The 21,171-nt window shown below is 46.5% G+C and overlaps 1 protein-coding gene across 4 annotated transcripts in view; it reads left to right on the forward strand.

Moving 5' to 3' along the window:
- The first annotated feature begins 6,926 nt into the window (after window positions 1-6,926).
- Window positions 6,927-21,171, forward strand: part of LOC147027869 (CUGBP Elav-like family member 3) — a 404,118-nt gene continuing 389,873 nt past the window's right edge. For 2 of the 4 annotated variants that reach the window (XM_085877579.1, XM_085877580.1), the window contains exon 1: window positions 6,927-7,092. In XM_085877579.1, the coding sequence (XP_085733705.1) occupies window positions 7,009-7,092 (84 nt within the window). In that variant the 5' untranslated portion in view covers window positions 6,927-7,008. Of the gene's footprint in view, window positions 7,093-8,231; window positions 8,394-21,171 lie in introns of those variants that run through there. The other 2 variants (XM_085877581.1, XM_085877582.1) reach the window with 2 other exon arrangements.

Here is a 21,171-nt window from a genome sequence, read left to right on the forward strand (position 1 = left end):
CCTCCCGGGGTATAGCAACGTTTGGTGAGGCATAGCTCTTCCCCCTTTCCTAGTCTCCCCTCCCTCTCTCCTCTCTTCCTCTCTCAACACCCCTCCTTAATACCACCCGTCAGCGAAGCAACGGGTTGTATTTGCTCGTATACAATATTTTAATGTTTCATTTCTTTTTACCATTGAACCCTTATTTTTAAATTTCCCAATGCAAATATAAAGCAACTACTTCAACTCCTTCGTTAATGGTCCCGATTCATACATATATGCCTGGTGTTGGCTTAATGGTTAGGGTGGTAGGCTTGGGATCCCAGGATCCTGAGTTCAAATCCCCCTTTGCTGTTGAATTAATACCAGGTGGGGTTGACTCTGCCTGTCATCCTTCTGAGGTCGGCAAAATGAATGCTGCTATCCAGTGTTGGAGTCGTGACCTGTCCAAGATTTTGCTCAATACCAAAGGATACTGCTGAGGCAGCCCCAACGCTTTGCACAAAGTATGGTCCCAATGGATGGAATCCACCAACAATCCACATCACCAAACCTCAATTCAACAAGCCCTCCATCATCCCGTCAGTCTTGCCTTCAACCCAGGAGTCGGTTTATTCTCGTGCTTCGGTCCGTTTTCATCCATCTCCCTCACCAATTCATCTCACTCTTCATTCTTTCATTATTCACCACCAAACATCTGTTCATCTGTCCCTCACCATAGAAAATTAATCCTCTGGACTGGTACCAAAATACGTTCCCACATTCTTCCTTCCCTGTGCTCCCACATTCGTCATCCCACATTCCCACAAACAAATGAGTGTTTACGTGCAAGGAACATCAACTTGAGCACCAGCTTCAAGGCGAGATCATGGCAGGTGGTTTCACCTACTATTGGTCTGGTTACTATGATGGTTACCATGCCCAAGCAGTTGCTGAAGCTGTGTCCAATAAGCTGACTCAAATGATAATTAAGATAACACCGGTCAAAAGCGTATTATGAGATTAAGGGTTCGTCACTCCTTAGGTGTCATTTCCCTGGTCTCTGTTTATGCTCCGACTGAGGCGAGTGATCTCACCATGAAGGATGCCTTCTACGCCACACCCGAGTCTGTGGTTGATCAGTGCCCCAAGCGAGATACTATTCTCATGTTGGGGGATTTCAATACATCGATTGGAACTGATAGGGATGGTTATGAGACGTGTGTTGGTCCTCATGGGTCTGGAACTGTGAACCAGAATAGCAATAAGTTCTTGACTTTGCAAGAAGTCATGGACTTAGGGTGGCTGGTTCATGGTTTGAGCACCCACAAGCTCATTACTGGACTTGGTATTCCAAATCTGGCGGTGTGGCAAAGGAGATTGACCATGTGCTCGTTGATGGTTGCTGGAGGATGATCCAGAACTGCAGGGTCTACCGGAGTGCTCAGTTCCTCAATACCAACCACAGGCTTGGTGTAGCAACTCTGAAGTTGCAGCTTAAGTCCATGAGAATGGTACCATCTCATCCTAGGCTGGATGTTGGCAAGCTCAAGGGTGAGAGGGTAGCTGAGGAGTTTGCGAACAAGCTGAGTGGAAATTTGGGGGTTCTGGGTGCTTTGGGGGATCCTGAAGAGTTGTGGAGTGCCTTCAAGATCACCGTCCTTGATGTTGCCAGTGGATGTCTTAGAACTCATCGGAGGGCAAAGAAGAATTTTGTCTCTCAAGGGACACTGGATACCATTGACCAGAGTTGCAGGGCCAGGCTGAATGGCAGAACTGACCTGTTCAGAGAGCTGAGACATAAAACTGTACGTGCACTAAGGGTGGACAAGGAGGCCTATGTATGAGTAATCGGTGAGGGGTAAAGCCTCACCTGTGGTCAACGATTCTCATCCAGCTTACAGGGGAATTCGCACATTGCATTCGTCCAAGCCGATCCCTCGGTGAACTGCAGTGAGAGTGGAGGGTGGTGGGCTCTTGACAGAGGAGTCCGAAGTTAAGGCCCACTGGGCCGGTTACTTTGAGAGGCTGTACTCGGCTGATACTCCAGCTGTTGAGTTGGATGTCAGGGGTGTTACCATCCCTAGTGTTGACCCTCCAATCAACTGCAGCCCACATTCGTTTGTTGAAACATGGGCTGCGGTGAAGCAGTTGAAATGGGGTAAAGCTCCAGGGATCTGTGGCATCCACACTGAACTTCTCAAGGCTGGTGGAAATGCTGTACTCATGTCAGTACATGCAGTTCTTTGCTCTGCCTGGAACACAGGCATCATCCCAAGTGACTGGAAGAGGGGCCTTGTTGTCCCCCTCTGGAAAGGGAAAGGCGATCGCCAAGACTGCAACAACTACCAAGGGGTGGTGCTGCTCTCAGTGCCGGGCAAGGTCTTTGCTCGGATAATTCTTGATCGGGTTCGCCACCATCTGCTTGAGCACCAGATTCCAGAGCAGTCAGGCTTTACACCAAAGAGGTCAACGATTGACTGTATCCTTGCTCTTCGTGTCCTCACCAAACACAGACGAAAGCTTTGGCAGGGGCTGCTTGCAGCCGATGTTGATATCTATAAAGCGTTCGATTCAATGAACCGGGATGCCCTCCGGAAGATTCTTGGTCTTCATGGGGTACCACCAAAATGATCAATCTGATGTCTGAACTTTATTCTGGTAGTGAGAGTGCTGTGAGATGTGGCGATACCATCTCTGACTTATTTCCAGTTGTTACTGGAGTTCGTCAGGGGTGTGTACTGGTCCCCACACTTTTCAGTGCTTGTATGGACTGGATTCTGTGGAGGATGTTCAGAGAGATCAAGCTGCGGTGCGTCATTTGGGAATGGCAAGATCTCTGACCTTCATTTTGCAGATGATGCAGACATCTTTGTGGAGACTCTGGAAATTCTTTTGGGTCCCTCGAGGTGCTGAATGAGGTGTCGGAGCCACTGGGATTACGGGTTTCCTGGGTCAAAACGAAGATCCAGGCTTTCAATGACATGTTGGATGCTGCTATCCTGTCTGTACCTGTTTGTGGCGAGGATGTTGAGGTCACGGAGAGATTCACTTACCTTGGCAGTGATATTCATTTCTCTGCTGGCTGTGAGCCAGAGGACATCAGACGTCTGTGTCGGGCCTGGGGAGTCATGCATTCACTTGATCATGGGGGGGTCACGCTGCCTGTACCTGTGCGCGAGGACAAAATCCCAATCTTCAGGTCCTCGGTGCTTCCAGTCTTGCTCTATGCATGTGAGACTTGGACTCTGACCAGGGATCTTGAGATGGAGACTTCATTGCTTTGGTACCAGGTCTCTTCAGAGAATCCTTGGCTATCGCTGTTCGGCCTTTGTGTCCAACGAGCGGTTGCTGAGAGAGACTCAAATGAGATTTGTTACCTGTATAGTTCGTGAGCGTCAGCTGCGGCTGTATGGACATGTGGCTCGTTTTCCTGATGCTGATCTTGCTCACTAGATTCTCTCAGCGAGGGAGTCTCATGAATGGAGGAATTCAATGGGACGACCACGTGCCTTGTGGTTGCAGCAGAGTGATCAACATCTGAAGGAGATGGGGATGGGCCAGGCATCTGCCTGAGGGATGTCCAGACAGAGGCCCTTGGAGTACCGGCAGAATGTGGATGCAGCGATGCGCTTCTCCAGTGCATGCTCCCATATCTGACCTGACCTGAACAATCCGCTTCACCAAACCTCAATTGAACAATCCCTCCATCATCCCATCAGTCTTGCCTTTAACCCAATCATCGGTTTATTTTCGTGCTGTGGTCCATCTTTATCCATCTCCCTCACCCCTTCATCTCACTCTTCATTTTTTTTTTATTATTCACCACCAACCATCTATTCATCTGTCCCTCACCATAGACATTTAATCCTCTGGACTGGTACCGAATTACCTTCCCACATTCTTCCTTCCCTGCACTCCTACATTCATCATGCAGAACAACTCTTCTCACACATACGCACAGTACAAAGGAGTGTTTACATGCAAGGAAGGGAGGGGGGGCACTCCCTCTCTGAACTTTTTCCGAGTAGGGCTGGGTGAAGACATCCTTGGCAATCAGACATAATGACGTGGGGAAAACTATTTGGATATTAGTAAGAGCAAGGTAGGGAGCTGGGGGCGCTCCTTCACTGCACTTGTGTTGTGAGGGGTGGGTGAGGGCACCAGTGGCCATCAAGCATAATGAAGCGAGGATTCTCCATAGCCCCAACACTGCACCTGCACCTGTCGGATGCGCATCAATGGGGAAGATGCTCGAGTTACGTTTGTCCGATCAAAACCACGCCCAGCCCATGTGGCTTTCAGAGACAGAATTGCAAGGGCGTTTGCGGCTGTTGTCACTGCCCCGGGGGCTGGTGTTGATGCACCAAGGGTACGAGTACATCTCCGACTGCCTGTTTGTTCGAGAGATTGTCTGCCAGAATGTGGGTCACAATGGTGCGAGCTGCGTGGGATATGAGATGCAGGAGTGAGTTGTGCCCAGACCAGGGGTGAGCGGTCCATGAGCCAGGGGCGCAGTGCAGTTCCCAGCGTGTATCACAGCTCCCTATGCACTCACACCACACGCTTGTGATGCAACACTGAAATTCCACCGCCAATCTTTCCCATCCTAACAACCCCCCTCCCTGCCCCTCACAACATTTGGCCAGACTAACCCCGCATGGTTGTTTCAGGTAAGAGAGGAGGCATCCCCACACTCCGCTCTGTTTCTTTCTCCTCAGTTATTCTCATTTCCTTCTTCCCGGAATGAATGATCGGCCAATATATGTTGGCGAAGTAAGTTTGTGGAAAGGAGAATACGTGTTCGGGGTAAGTCTGCTCATCCATGTCTTTTGCCTTTCGCTTTGATTGCTTGTTAATCGCCTGCCTGTGCAAACAAAGATGGCTGGTGCTTGCTTGTAAATACTGTACGTGTTTAATGATTGCCTGCTTTTGTGAGTTAATAAATAACTTATATTTCAAATCTGCCTTGTTAGTGTCCTTTCTTTCATTAATCCGACATCACATGTTCATATTTCATAATCAATAGCCGGGAAGTTTTTGCCCTGCTGATTTCCTCCACGGGTTAGCCAGTGCTCCACTCTCTGTTCCGCTTGGCAGTAATACGAGTGCATGCTGAGAGCGTGGTCCTTAGTTAAGGTATTGGGTCAGCAACAGGTAACATGACATAATAGGCGAGAGGACCCTGTTCGATTTAGTTATCCCATAGTTGCTAAACAACCTCTCTGGCCGCGGATTTATCCGTGGCCAGTGGCCTTCGGGTTGGAGTGTGACCGCAGGTCCGGCGCCCACCCTTGGGACCTCATCCATACTTAAACGCCGACTTGTAATAATATACATATATACAGTACTAGAATATAAGATACATTGCTTTACCACGGAAATACTAATCTTTGCTGTGATGGTAATCCACAGTGCAAGAAGAAAAAGGATTCCTGGGAGTGCGGGGAGAAGCAGCGTCGCAAAATGGCGTTTGCAGTTTTGCGAAATGTGCCCATGTACCCATAAAAAAAATCTATATTTCATCAAAAACCTTTCTGGGAGTTATCCCTGAATCCACCATCGTTGGATTTATTGAAATCCGTTAATCCGTTCTCAAGTTACAACACGATAGTCAAACAGACAGGCCAAAATATATATGAGATATATACAATATATTACATATACTAGTGTGGGCCCGTATGTGCGTGTCCGTACGTGCGTGTCCGTACATGCAAAAAAAACCAAAAAACTTTCTAACCGCGTGCCAGAAACAACCACACAGGCCCTTCCTTCGCTCTCACGGGCCTGTACGTGCGTGGCCGTACATGCAAAAAAAACAAATTTTCAAACCACGTGCCAGAAACAACAACCACACAGGCCGTTCCTTTGCTCTCGTGTGCCCGTACGTGTGTGGCTGCATGTGCAAAAAAAAAAAAAAACAGAAAAAAATAAAGAACGATTGTGATGTCAATCGTGATGTCATAGCACCGTGTCCTGTCATTGGTTTGGTAAATAAATGGCCATAACTTTGGAACCACTTCTCCGATTAAAATCAAATCTTGAAAAGGCACATCGTCAGGTCCCCAGCAATATACCTGGCAAGTTTCAATGAGATCGGACCAGTGGTTGTCAAGAAACAGCGGTCGCAGACACACAGACACACAGATTGCTGGAAATATAGATAGATAAAGCTCTTTCTAACCATTGACTGACTGAGTGACTGACTGATATTAAAGATCGGTGTCTTCTGGGTGATGGCGAAAGCTGAAATTTTGCATGCCGATGGACATCGAAGCCAGTGCATCGAAGCCAGGACGGGGGGGGGGGGGAATTCAGGCGAGCGGCCCAAGAAAATAACACGGTTCGTATGCTAACACAATATGTAAGCACAGCCTGCATATATGTGTATGTATATATATATATATATATATATATATATATATATATATATATATATATAATATATTTATATATATTTATATTATATATTTATATATATATTATATATTTATATATATATATATATATATATATATATATATATATATATTTATATTATATATTTATATATATTATATATTTATATATATATATATATATATATTAATTATATATTTATATATATATATTTTATATTTATATATATATATATATTATATATATATATATATATATATATATATATATATATATACATACATATATATATATATATATATATATATATATATGTTTGTGTGTGTGTTTGTGTGTGTGTGTGTGTGTGTCTCTTTCATAACTCCAAAACCATAAAACCTATCAGCCTGAAGCTTTGCATGCTTACTAAGAAAACACCAAGGAAGTGCAAGAGTGAAAATTGGGTGTTTGGGTTAATTAAAACACCCCTTTTGAAGATAATTAACGGCATTATTTAATTATATTCTTTATCAGGCGATCCTCGGCCACCTCGCTCTCTGGGTCTTAAGGCGTTTCCCCGGTAACCTCGCTGGGGTCTGAAACCGCCATGTTTTTTTGGTCTGCTCAACCACGTCCTGATTTGAATTAGGCCGCAACGATTTCTTAACGATAATGGGTTTTTTTTCTTCGCTTTCTTCACTCATATTATCGAAGGCCTGTTCATCATGGCTACGAATCGCTGTATACATCGCTTCTGTAAGTATTATCGTTCTCAAATTTGGAGCTTGGAGCAATTTCATGCATTATATGATACGATTTTCTACGAACTACTCTCATGGACGAATTAAAGTACATCATCGAAATATTATTTCGGTTTTTAGGAATGGATATCCTCCTGACTAAATTAGTGTCCAAATGTGTTGTGAAATCTGATAATTTAAAGAAATAACGAGTCTTATGATGAAGCCGATGTACCTATTTACTTTAAGCAAACAAGGCTATGGTCCCTCCTCCTCCATACAAACACAAGAAAATGTGAAATTTCCAAAGCATTGAACTAATCTTTTTCTCCTGTTTGGAGAATTTTATTGAGTGAACAAAAAATTAAGGAACTTGTCAAAATTAACCAGCTTTATTGAGCTATATGCTTTAACGCATTCACTGCAAGACCTCGTGCCCTGTCCCACAGAAGGTCTGCCTATCCATAGTTTCTGCCAGTGATCTGTGTCTGTATTTTTGGAGGTTTCACGAGGTGCTCTACACAGAATCAAAGCTGCAACTCTTTAGTGGATAAAGTCATTATTTGAACGAATTCATTTTATTTCATTAACTGCTGCGTGTGCGGTGAAGACTGGCTTTAAAGTTAAAGGAATCCTATATTATATACAGTGGCAACCTGGCCAACCATTCCTTATAAACTATTTAATTGGAGTGCTTGCATGAGTGCTTAAACCACTTGCCGAACACCTTTCAGTCATAGCGGTACTGCGCTATGTTCTTCTGAGCGAATCGTTCACTCACTGCGGACACTTTTGCCTGCCATGTCATTCAGAGCAAGTGGTTCGTGCTCCGTCACCCTGAGCGAGTGGTTCGTGCTCCGTCGCCCTGAGCGAGTGGTTCGTGCTCCGTCGCCCTGAGTGAGTGGTTCGTGCTCCGTCGCCCTGAGCGAGTGGTTCGTGCTCCGTCGCCCTGAGCGAGTGGTTCGTGCTCCGTCGCCCTGAGCGAGTGGTTCGTGCTCCGTCGCCCTGAGCGAGTGGTTCGTGCTCCGTCGCCCTGAGCGAGTGGTTCGTGCTCCGTCGCCCTGAGCGAGTGGTTCGTGCTCCGTCGCCCTGAGCGAGTGGTTCGTGCTCCGTCGCCCTGAGCGAGTGGTTCGTGCTCCGTCGCCCTGAGCGAGTGGTTCGTGCTCCGTCGCCCTGAGCGAGTGGTTCGTGCTCCGTCGCCCTGAGCGAGTGGTTCGTGCTCCGTCGCCCTGAGCGAGTGGTTCGTGCTCCGTCGCCCTGAGCGAGTGGTTCGTCCTCCGTCGCCCTGAGCGAGTGGTTCGTGCTCCGTCATTCGGAGTGAGTTGTTGTGAAATATCACCCAATTTCCAAGCCGTTTGCCATATTAACTTGTTTTCTAAATTAGCGAGCCAAATTTTTTCCACCCATCACACACAGCTGTTTATAAAGAATAATGTTTGTGAACATCTCCCTGAAACGTCTATATAAATGAAGTGTTGTTTTTCAGTGAAAGCTACTCAAGGTTTCTGGGTTGTATACAGTAATACTTTAGTTGGTAATCACACTGATTCCAACCCGCCAATTCCCGAAAAATTGCCGATATCGGCCGTGTGTGTGTGTGTGTGTGTGTGTGTGTGTGTGTGTGTGTGTGTGTGTGTGTGTGTGTGTGTGTGTGTGTGTGTGTGTGTGTGTGTGTGTGTGTGTGTGTTTGTGTGTGTGTGTGTGTGTGTGTGTGTGTGTGCGCGCGCGTTTCATAAAGCATAATATATTCTCTCTGCTAACTCCCCTTCCCTCAACTGTCTTCTCTTTGTCCCATCCTTGCTCTACCCCCCCCCCCCCAATACAGTGCAGCACCCTCCACATCTACTCTCTCACTATTCCCTCCTCTCTCTGTCTGTCTGTCTGTCTCTGGACATATCCAGACGGTGTTTGTCTCTGGACGTATGTGGGCAGGGCTTGTCTCCAGATGTGTCCGGGCAGGGTTTGTTTCTGGATGGGTCCGCGCGGTGTTTATCTCCAGCCAGCTTGGCTCCGGATGCGTCCGAGTGGTGGTTGTCTCCAGACAGCTTGGCTCCAGACGCATCTGGGGGTGGTTGTCTCCAGACAGCTTGGCTCTGGACATGTCTGGGTGGTATTTATTTCCAGACAAGAGTTTGTCTCCGGACTGTATTTATAGTATGACTGGTAGAAAATGGATTTCAGACATTATTTTGTTTCCATTTTCACTGTTATTCTATGCAGAATTATTTTGATGAAACAGGATGAATCGTAATTAACACTCCACTGCACGTCTGCCTTCCCTTCCTTTCACCTCACACTCTCTTCCCTTCCTCCACCCCTCCTCGCTCCCCTCCCTCCTCTCTCCTTTCCCCTCCACCTCTCCGCTCTCCCCGTTCTCTCTACTCCACCCCTCTCTCCCTCTTCCCCCTCTTTTTCTCCCTCACCCCTTTCGTATTTCCATCAGTGAAGCGACAGGTGGTATTTGCTTGGATATATATATATATATATATATATATATATATATATATATATATATATATATATATATATATATATATATATATATATATATATATATATTGAATATTATAATCGCCAAATTTTAAGCATCTATACATGTAGCTCTATGACTTAATCAAAGAAGAAGTGTTAAATTGATGTCTCACCTCATATTATAACCCGATGAGAGATGACTATGTTTTGAGAAAGGGAGGTGGGGGTTGCCCAGCTTCATCACGAATATGAATATAATCTGGTCATCAGGGAACATTGTCAATCAAGTTGTCAACTCTGCTTAAGGTTGAATGTAATCAGTGAACAGGGGAAGAAGTGGATTGAAGGAGTGCGGAAGGATATGGCAACACGGGAATTCCAATATATCGTTGCAATGAATAGACAATTGTGGATGACAAGGATCCGAGAGGTGACTGTAGATTTGGTTCAGGCCGGTGGTAAAGGAAGGAAGGAAAGGAAAGAAGAAGAACCAACTTTGAAGGAATGCTCCTGACTGTTATGGAAAATTTTGACCAAACACAGTAATACCGAATAAATACTTGTAGTTTTGAATTGACAGCTGCATCATAACTACAAGTTCTGCTGAGAAATCTGGGGCCAGATCAACATTCTCAACCCCCACTCCATTTCCCATATAACCTGTTTGGTCCTGGTTGTATTTTTATTTTTTTATGTTTGAGGCTGCAGGCACAGTCTGAATAGTCCTCATCGAGGCCAAGCCTTAGATGAAACAACTGCATAAATAGAAAAGTAAGGAAAGAAACAATATTCCAAGAGTTTTTTAGAAAGTAAAAAATCTGCTTTTTGAAAAGGGGAAGGTCATGAGTGTTTGGGAAGACATGAGAAGGTAAAGAGTTCCAGAGTTTGGCAGTGGAGGGGAAGGAACACACATCGTAACGGCCCACCCTTGAGTTGCCAATGGCCACACAAAGTATCTGTATCATAAACATCTACATTAAAGGGCCCTTTGGTTGACTATAGTAGGCAATTTTAAATTGGAAATACTGTACTTAGTGTACTGAATGACTAGGTCGACAAGGAGGGGGGGTATATTCATCGAAGAAAAGGGGGAGGTGGGGAATATATTATTGACATATCTGAAAGGAGCATCTTTCACCACCTTACTCTGCCCTCATCTTCAGAGTGACACTCCAACAATATGAGGAATTGGGAGCTAAAACTTTGCAGTTTTCCATGAAGGTGTCCAGGTAACACACACGCACACACACACAAAAATAAATTGGAAATTGTCAAGTGGGTCGGTTCCTTGAAATTGGTTGGTTTCATAGCAATCGACCCATATCTGTCTTAAATTGGTTGTTTGTCTATTTATTTCCTGTGCACACTCAAAGCTGAGAGAGTTTGTCTTTTGTAAAGTTAAAGGAATACTTTGGTGACAACCTGAATGGAAAGGCAATTAGGAATACTAGCAAAGATATCTCAGAGGTTAGAAACCAGGCGTTGAGGTCGGAAGTGAAAAGTGCGTTTCAATGATAAATGTTCGAAATGTATCGGATGAAGGTAAGCAGACAATGGCATGTCACAGGAGATTTGTTTTGGAGTCATGATTATTTGGTGGATGTGCAAGAGTTGTGAACAAAAAAGTCAAAAGTTTGCATATCATGCAGAGTTGGAGTAAATGGATAGAAGAAGATGGATCATGAAAATCATTTGTAGACCATGTGAAAAGAAAATTACAAGAGATGAGGTGTTTGCGTTGAATCTGGAGGCCATCTTGATGGCGGTGCATAAGTGCATTGTAATCTTAACTAGAAGGGCACTTGGTAAAGTGCATGCCTCCAGCACGTAATGCCTGATCCATGAGAACATATCGGGTCCAATACATTTTTGAAATATCATGCAATACAGTATTATATCGTTTTGGCCCTATTTCTCAGAGGTGAAGGATCACTAAAAACAATGAAATAATTCTCCTATCCAGATCCAGATTCAGATCTTCAGCCAAAATCGAATCAATTAGTCCTTGCGACACACCCAATGTGTCCACCAAGTTTCATCCGAATCCGTCCACAACTTTATGAGATATCATGCTATATATAGTTTTTGGCCCAATCTCTCAATGGTGAAGAATCACTTTAAAAACTATAGTAGTCAGATCCGCATCCAGATCCGGATCTTCACCAAAATCGAATCAATTCTTCCTTCTCACACACCGAACCTGTCCACCAAATTTCATCCAGATCTGTCCACAACTTGTGGAGATATCCTGCACACAGATAAGCAAACAGACAGAAAGGGGTGAAAAATTAACCTCCTTCACATTCGGTGGTGGAGGTAATAAACATTGTGGATTCTAACATCGTGCTAAGACTTATTTTTATGGGGTCTAAGGCTCATGGAGGTGCCGTTGCGGAAATCATGAACATGCACGCGGACAAAGACGTGATGAAAGTCGGCACTGGACGACTTTCGACAAACACAGCTGGAGACTGTTGTGGAAGTGACGTAATTTCAAGGAGCACTCTGGGTGCTGATGACATCATCTTGTGACGTTGCGTTTCTCTTCGTAGTCAGCAGGCAGATATGGAGAAATCTTCCTACCCCTCGTCCCCCTCCCTCCCCCACACCATGAAATTGAGATGCCAACCCACAGAGTATTCCTTGCTATATCCTCTCTATCCTCGAGAAGTAGCAAATGTATACCATTTTAAACATTGTTGTTGTGACTGCTATGGATGGAGTCAAATTGCCAACCTTTCAGACATAGAGCGGACACTAACCACAATGCAACGGAGTCTTATCCTGGTAATTCCAACAGGTTTCAAACGGATAATTCAGTGCCTCTCACATCTATTGAATTTCAACTTCCATTGTGTCAGTGGGCAAGGGATGCCTTTGTCGTTGGTGAAAAGAAAACAAGAGCTGATGAATCGTGACTGAGGAGCATCACGCAGCATTTCGGAATAGTCAGGTCAGGTATGGGAGCATGTGCCAGAGCAGCACGTCGCTGCGTCCATTTTCCGCCGGTACTCCAGGGGCCTCCGTCTGGCCATCCCCCAGGCAGATGCCTGGCCCATCCCCATCTCCTGGAGATGCTGATCAACTTGCTGCAACCACGAGGCACGTGGTCGGCCCATTGGCCTCCTCCACTCACGAGACTCTCTCGTTGAGCAGGATCAGCGTCAGGAAAACGAGCCACATGTCCATACAGCCATAGCTGACGCTCACGGACTATGCAGGTAACAAATCTCATTTGAGTCTCTCTCAGCAACCGCTCGTTGGACACAAAGTCCGACCAGCGATAGCCAAGGATTCTCCGAAGAGACCTGATACCAAAGAAATTAAGTCTCCATCTCAGATCCTTGGTCAGAGTCCAGGTCTCACATCCATAGAGCAAGACTGGAAGCACCAAGGACATGAAGACTCGGACTTTCGTCATCCTGCACAGGTACTGGCAGCGCCACACCCCATTTTCCAGTGAATCCATGACTCCCCAGGCCCGACCCAGATGTCTATTGACCTCTGACTCACAGCCAGCAGAGAAATGAATATCACTGCCAAGATAAGTGAATCTCTCCACGACCTCAACATCCTCACCACAAACAGGCACAGACAGGACAGCAGCATCCAAGATGTCATTGAAAGCCTGAAACTTAGTTTTGATTCAGGAAACCCGTAATCCCAGCGGCTCCGACTCCTCATTCAGCACCTTGAGGGCCCCCAAAAGGATATCTAAAGTCTCCTCAAAGATGACTGCATCATCTGCGAAATCAAGGTCAGAGATCTTGACATTCCCAAACGATGCACCGCAGCTTGATCTCTCCGACATCCTCCCGAGAATCCAGTCCATACAAGTGCTGAAAAGTGTGGGGGCCCATACACATCCCTGATGAACTCCAGTAACAACTGGAAATAAGTCAGCAATGGTATCACCACGTCTCACAGCACTCAGTACCAGAGTAGAGTTCAGACATCAGATTGATCAGTTTTGGTGGCACCCCACGAAGACCAAGAATCCTCCAGAGGGCATCCCAATTCACTGAATCGAAAGCTTTACAGAGATCAACATAGGCTGCAAGCAGCCCCTGCCGAAACTCTCGCCTGCGATCGGTGAGGACACGAAGAGCAAGGATAGGTCAATCGTTGACCTCTTTGGTGTAAAGCCTGACTGCTCTGGATGCTGGTGCTCAAGCAGATGGTGGCGAACCCTATCAAGAATTAATTATCCGAGCAAAGACCTTGCCTGGCACTGAGAGCAGCGTCACCCCTCGGTAGTTGTTGCAGTCTTGGCGATCACCCTTCCCTTTCCAGAGAGGGACAACAAGGCCCCTCTCCCAGTAGTTGGGATGATGCCTGTGTTCCAGGCAGAGCACAAAACTGCGTGCAACGATACGAGTGCAGCATTTCCACCAGCCTTGAGAAGTTCAACATGGATGCCACAGATCCGTGGAGCTTTACCCCATATCAACCGGTTCACCACAGCCTGTGTTTCCACAAGCGAAGGTGGACCACAGTTGATTGGAGGGTCAGCAACAGGGATTTCGACACCCCTGACGTCCAACTCGACCACTGGTGGATCAGCCTGGTACAACCGCTCAAAGTAACTGGCCCAGCGGGCCTTCACTTCGGACTCCTCTGTCAAGAGCCTACCACCCTCTGCTCCAACTACAGTACACCGAGGGATGGGCTTGGATGAACGCAATGTGCGAATTCCCCTGCAAGCAGGATGAGAATCACGACCACAGGTGATGCTCTACCCCCTCACAGATTCTTCGCACATAGGCCTCCTTGTCCACCCTTAGCGCACGTACAGTTTTACGCCTCAGCTCCCTGGACAGCTCAGCTCTTCCATTCAGCCTGGCTCTGCGACTCTGGTCAATGGTATCCATTGTCCCTTGAGAGACAAAATTCTTCTTTGCCCTACGGTGAGTTCCAAGACATCCACCGGCAACATCAAGGATGGTGGTCTTGAAGGCGCTCCACAACTCTTCAGGATCTCCCAAAGCACCCAGACCCCCCAAATTTCCACTCTGCTTGTTCGCAACCTCCTCAGCTACCCTCTCATCCTTGAGCTTGCCAACATCCAGCCTCGGCTGGGATGGTACCATTCTCCTGGATTTAAGGTGCAACTTCAGAGTTGCTGCAACAAGCCGGTGGTCAGTATTGAGGAACTGAGCACTCCTGTAGACCCTGCAGTTCTGGATCATCCTCCAGCGACCATCAACGAGGACATGGTCAATCTACTTTGCCACACCGCCAGCGTTGGAATACCAGGTCCAGCGATGAGCTTGTGGGTGCTGAAACCATGAACTGGCCACCCTAAGTCCATGACTTCTTGCAAAGTCAAGGAACTTAGTGCTATTCTGATTCATAGTTCCTGACCCATGGGGACCAACACACGTCTCATAACCATCCCCATCAGTTCCAGTCGATGCATTGAAATCCCCCAAGACGAGAAGTGAATCTCCTCTGGGGCACTGATCAACCACAGACTCGAGCGTGTCGTAGAATGCGTCCTTCACAGTGAGATCACTTTCCTCTCATTCGGAGCATAAACAGAGACCAGGGAAATGACACCTAAGGAGTGATGAATCCTTAATCTCATAATACGCTCATTGACCGGTGTTACCTCAATTATCATTGGGGTCAGCTTATTGGACACAGCTACAGCAACTCCTTGGGTATGGTAACCATCAGAGCGACCAGACCAATAGTAGGTGTAACCACCCACCATTATCTCACCGCAATCCGGTCTCTGAACCTCAGAGAGAGAGCTGCAATCCTGATGTCCAAATGCTTGAGCTCAGATGATAACAGACTCAGGTGATCATCCTCTCTTCGGGATAGGACATTCCAGGCACCCACCCGAAGGGACCGCCTCAGGTTAACCCAAGGAGACTGCCGTATGGTGGACGACACCATGAGATTGAGATGCCAACCCACAGAGTATTCCTTGCTCTATCCTCTCTCTCCTCTAGAAGTAGCAAACGTATACCATTTTAAACGTTGTTGTTGTGACTGCTATGGTTGGAGTCAAATTGCCAACCTTTCAGACATAGAGCGGACACTAACCACAATGCAACGGAGTCTTATCCTGGTAATTCCAACAGGTTTCAAACCTATAATTCAGTGCCTCTCACATCTATTGAATTTTAACTTCCATTGTGTCAGTGGGCAAGGGATGCCTTTGTCGTTGGTGAAAAGAAAACAAGAGCTGATGAATCGTGACTGAGGGGCATCACGCAGCATTTCAGAATAGTCGGTGACCTTCTGTTTATGCCACATGAAAGTTATTAACTCTTTCAGCAACTCACGAACGGTCTGCACATCTGCTCTCAGACTCGTCAGCCAATTCTATACTCTCATCGTGCGAGTTTAAGGTTCTCAAGAAATTGTGAGCCTAATAATTTATAACGTTTACTCTCATAATAGCTTGTGGCAAGCACGTTTAATCACAAAAAATAATGGGATATTTGATGAAGAATTCCCAGCTCACGAGACTCTGAATCGAGTTCTGCAGCGATGTCGTATACAAGAAAAGTGAAACCTGCGAAGACTTGTTTTTGTCCACATTTTGATTTGTACACGATTGTGAGAATTGGTCCTGCCGTAGGTAATCTGACATCATTTGGAAGATGTATCCCTGTGAGGAATTCCATCTTTTCTGTGGTTATTAGTTTTTTGAGAGACTGCTCAGAGAGAAACGTGACCGAGCTTTTTATCCGACCATCTATCAGGTTATGATCAATTTGTGTCAAAGTGTTCGTGAGGCACAGAATGTAGAAGAAATAGTTTGAATTGGAACCAAGGTAGCAGCACTTTCAAACGATGATGGTCCTCCGAGAACAATCCAACGGAACATTGAAGGATCAAAGATGTATTCTGTGTGATGTAGAGTCATCGGAAATAGGGACTTAAGTTTGTTCGTACTTCGAGCTCTTTTCTTTCATTTATTCCGTGCATACATAAGGTTCTAGTAGTGGGGGGGGGGGGGGGTTAACCCCCTCTAAATTGGCAGTTATGTTTGGCGAGATGGATTCGCTTCAAGAATCCTCATCCTTGAATGGGTTTTAATTGAATAGATGTGTTTGACTGGTAATAATAATTGGTAAATATCATAATTTGGCAGATTACATATCAAGATACATGTGGGTAGATGCAAGGGAAGGGTTGGATAAAAGTGGTGGCAGTGGAGGGGGATGGATACGTTTACACGGGAATTACATAGGGACCTGGACCTGGATCTGGATGCATTCGAGATTGAGGGGTATGGGGATGACATTGGCTTGTGTACGGATGGATGATGGTTATTCTGGGGGTTGGTGCAACGTAGGCATGATGGGCCGAATGGCCTCCTCCAGTACCAAAGTTCCTTGTGGTGGGGAAGTTAGAATGTTGGGAAGGAAGGAAACCGATAATTATAGTTGGAATGGAATGGTCGGAGCCTCGGGAGGGGAGGAAAGCCGGAAGGGGGAGGACCCGGTTATGGGCTCGGGGTGCATATAGAGCCTATACATAGACAAAAGAGGATATATGGATGAGGAGATGCATTCCTCAATTTTTGCATGTATGTAATAGGTAGACGGCTCCTCCGCATACCTTGCTTGCATACTTGTCTAGATAATTATTGTACCAGCTGTTATCTCTCAGATAATAAGACACTCTTGCTGCTCCCTCTGATGAACGATGTCTCGATATCAACATGGCCTGGTTGGAGTGAGTTTTCAGTGTTTAAGAGATTTTCGTTTAAAATAACTGTGAAGGACTGGCTGTTGGTGCAACTTTTTTTTTGTCCATCTTCACCCGATACCTTTTGTTTGTAGAACGTGATCTACACAGACCTTTTTTAATGGTGGAATGTGATTTTGTGGAAACATCTGTCGGACACCCTCCTCGATACGTTTATAGTGAGCCAAGGAAAAGAGTTGGGGGATAACGTGCACTTAGGGTAGGGGAGCAAGGTGTATGCAATTGGTCAGGGGATGCACCATGATGGGTAAGGGATAACGGATAAGGGAGGTGCGACACCTCGGTGAAGGAAACATCATCGACCTGCGTTACACAAACTCCTTTTTTCTTGTCTGAAATCAACCGTTTTGCTTTCCAAAGAAATCTGCATCGTGAAACAACTGTTCAGTTATACTTTCTGGTACTCTGACCAACATGATGGGCCGTGTGATAGTCTTCTTCTACTTCTTTTTATTATGTTTCGTCTTCTTCTTTTTCTTCTTCATCTTCTTCTTCTTCTTCTTCTTTTTTCTTCTTCTGTTGCATGCAGCATGGAGCTGAGTGAAGGATCATTTGCTGGTGGCGTAGCTTGCCACTGATGCAATTCGCCCTGTAAATGGTGGCCACAATGTCTCGTCACCACTTGTAAAAACTGGCATTGCCTTTTATATTAACTGACAACACTGAAGGGTTCCACAAGTTATACCATATACATTTACAGTACTCTTTTTACTACATTACACATTTTACAGCATATGATGCACGCCTTAAGTGCTCAGTGGACCTGTTTGTGCTTCACCAATTTCATTACAAGGAATCATTTTGACGTGAACCCAGACACTGACAGCAATCTGTTGTTTAATGGTGGAATTGCTTGAATCACCCATGGTCACATTCACTCGATCTGAAAAAGGAAATGAACGAACACCACACACACACGCACGAACACCACACACGCACGATCACCACACACACACACACACACACACACACACACCACACACGCACGATCACCACACACACACACACACACACACACACACACACGAACACCACACACACATGCACGAACACCACACAAACACACACACACACACACACACACACACACACACACACACACACACACACACACACACACACACACACACACGCGCGAACACCGCACACGCACTCACGAACACCGCACACGAACACCACACAAACACACACACACACGCGAACACCGCACACGCACTCACGAACACCGCACACGAACACCACATAAACACACACACACGCGCGAACACCGCACATGCACTCACGAACACCGCACACGCACACACACGAACACCACACAAACACACACACACACACACGAACACCACACACGCACGACCAGCCCAAACGCCGCACACGACCAGCACACAAACACACACGCACACGCACTCACGAACACCGCACACGAACACCACACAAACACACACACACGCGCGAACACCGCACACACACTCACGAACACCGCACACGCACACACACGAACACACACACACACACGCGCGAACACCGCACACGCACTCACGAACACCGCACAAACACACACACACGCGCGAACACCGCACACGCACTCACGAACACCGCACATGCACACACACGAACACCACACAAACACACACACACCCACACACACACACGCACGAACACCACACACACACGCACGAACACCACACACACACGCACGAACACCGCACACACACACGCACGAACACCGCACACACACACGCACGATCACCACACACACACACACACGCACGATCACCACACACACACACACACGCACGAACACCACACACACATGCACGAACACCACACACACACGCACGAACACCACACAAACACACACACACACACACACTCGCGAACACCGCACACGCACACGCGCGAACACCGCACACGCACACGCACGAACACCGCACACGCACAAACACCGCACACGCACAAACACCGCACGAACACCGTACACACGCGAACACCACACACACCACACACACGCGAACACCACACACACCACACACACGCGAACACCACACACACCACACACACGCGAACACCACACACACCACACACGCGAACACATACACACACACAAACACCGCCCACCCCCCCACACCCACCACACACACACAAGAACACCGCACACGCACACGCACGGACACCGCACACGCACGGACACCGCACACGCACGGACACCGCACACGCACGGACACCGCACACGCACGGACACCGCACACGCACGGACACCGCACACGCACAAACACCGCACGAACACCGCACACGCATGCACGAACACCGCACACGCATGCACGAACAACGCACACGCACGCACGGACGCCGTACACACGCACGGACACCGCGCACGCACACACGAACACCACACGGACACCACACACACACACGAACACCACACGCACACACACACACACACGAACAACACACACACACACACACACTGCCCCTCCCTCCCCCCACACCACACACACAAACGCCCCAATTTTTACAAGAGGTGACAAGACATTGTGGCCTCCCTTTCAGTTGGAGCAGAAATTTGGAATTTGTTCATGGTGCCGGCAACAGCTCACTTCCTCTTCACAAAGGACACCATGAGATACATAACATACCCCAACCAATGCCAACTGACAGGACAGCAATTTATCATCCATCCAAGGATTGGCACACATTTATTAATCACCCTGCCTGTGAAACACCAGAATGACGGTTTATAGCTGGGTCGGGATTCGAACCCTGGCTAGATATCTCAGAGGCAAGTGTGCATACCAGAGGCAATTAATTGTGCATACCTCAAGGCCATCATTCCAGTCCCACATGACAGTGAAATTTCCAGATTGATGTCGTTCAGATAACTCATTGTGAATCTGGTTTTAGCATTGATGCACTTTCATGAAAATTCGAATCCACTTCCAATCCTGCTTGTTGGTACATACTTTCAGAGTTTTACTTAACCGATGCAGGCTGACATTTTGCATGAAAGATTTTCCATATTGATTCATGCTCTCTCTTCCGGTTATGGTTTGTAATCTCCCAGGACTATAATCCTTCAATCCGTATAGCAGTCCATGATTCCTGGCTGTAACAAACCTTTTGCTATTCCCCTCTCTTTCTCATCTGCTTATCTTTCCCCTCCACTCACCCCTCATTGCACGTTACCTATCAGACTGGGAATGTCTGGCACTCGGTCATTCTGATCACTTGGGTCCTCAAAGCGGTTGAAATATCCGCAGGATAACTTACCCGTGTCTTATGAACCTCATTGCTCATCAGCCTCATGATTGATGGCTTTTGCCAAGAAATATTATCTTTCATTTACAACCCACTGTATTCATAATGGGGTGGAGGAAATAAATTCTTTATTGGTTAGAAATGGACAAAAAGTGGTTTTAACTTTGGAAGGCATCACATCTGGCTGATATGAAGGTAGCCTTCCTCCTCTTCCAATAACCAAGTCATTTCAGCACACAGCATGCACCACATCTTACCCAGAATCATTCACAAAGAAAATGTAAAATGGGATTTTAAAATGCCTCAAAGTATTGCTAGAACTATCCAAATCGTCCAATGAAGGATCTTGAGCATGGGGTTCCCAAACCCAGGGTCGTGACTCAAACGTGAACCTGCATTTATAAATCTCACTTTTTGAGGGGGGGGTTCATGTCAAAAGCATTTTCTCTGACAATTTTTATCATAGGTACACTAGGTACCAGTATCATTTGGGTTGCGAGGCAAAAGTGATTTCAAAGTTTGGGAACCACTGATCTTGAGTGAGGGTTCTCAACCCTCAGCCCCAAAGACCGCATGCGCCCCAATCAGGAAAATGAGTGCTCAGACTTATTTTTTTAAGCTTATCTGGAATTGTAAT

The sequence above is a fragment of the Eptatretus burgeri genome, chromosome 4 (assembly GCF_056783735.1).
Source record: "Eptatretus burgeri isolate ZD-2024b chromosome 4, Ebu_testis_v1, whole genome shotgun sequence".
NCBI lineage: Eukaryota > Metazoa > Chordata > Myxini > Myxiniformes > Myxinidae > Eptatretus > Eptatretus burgeri.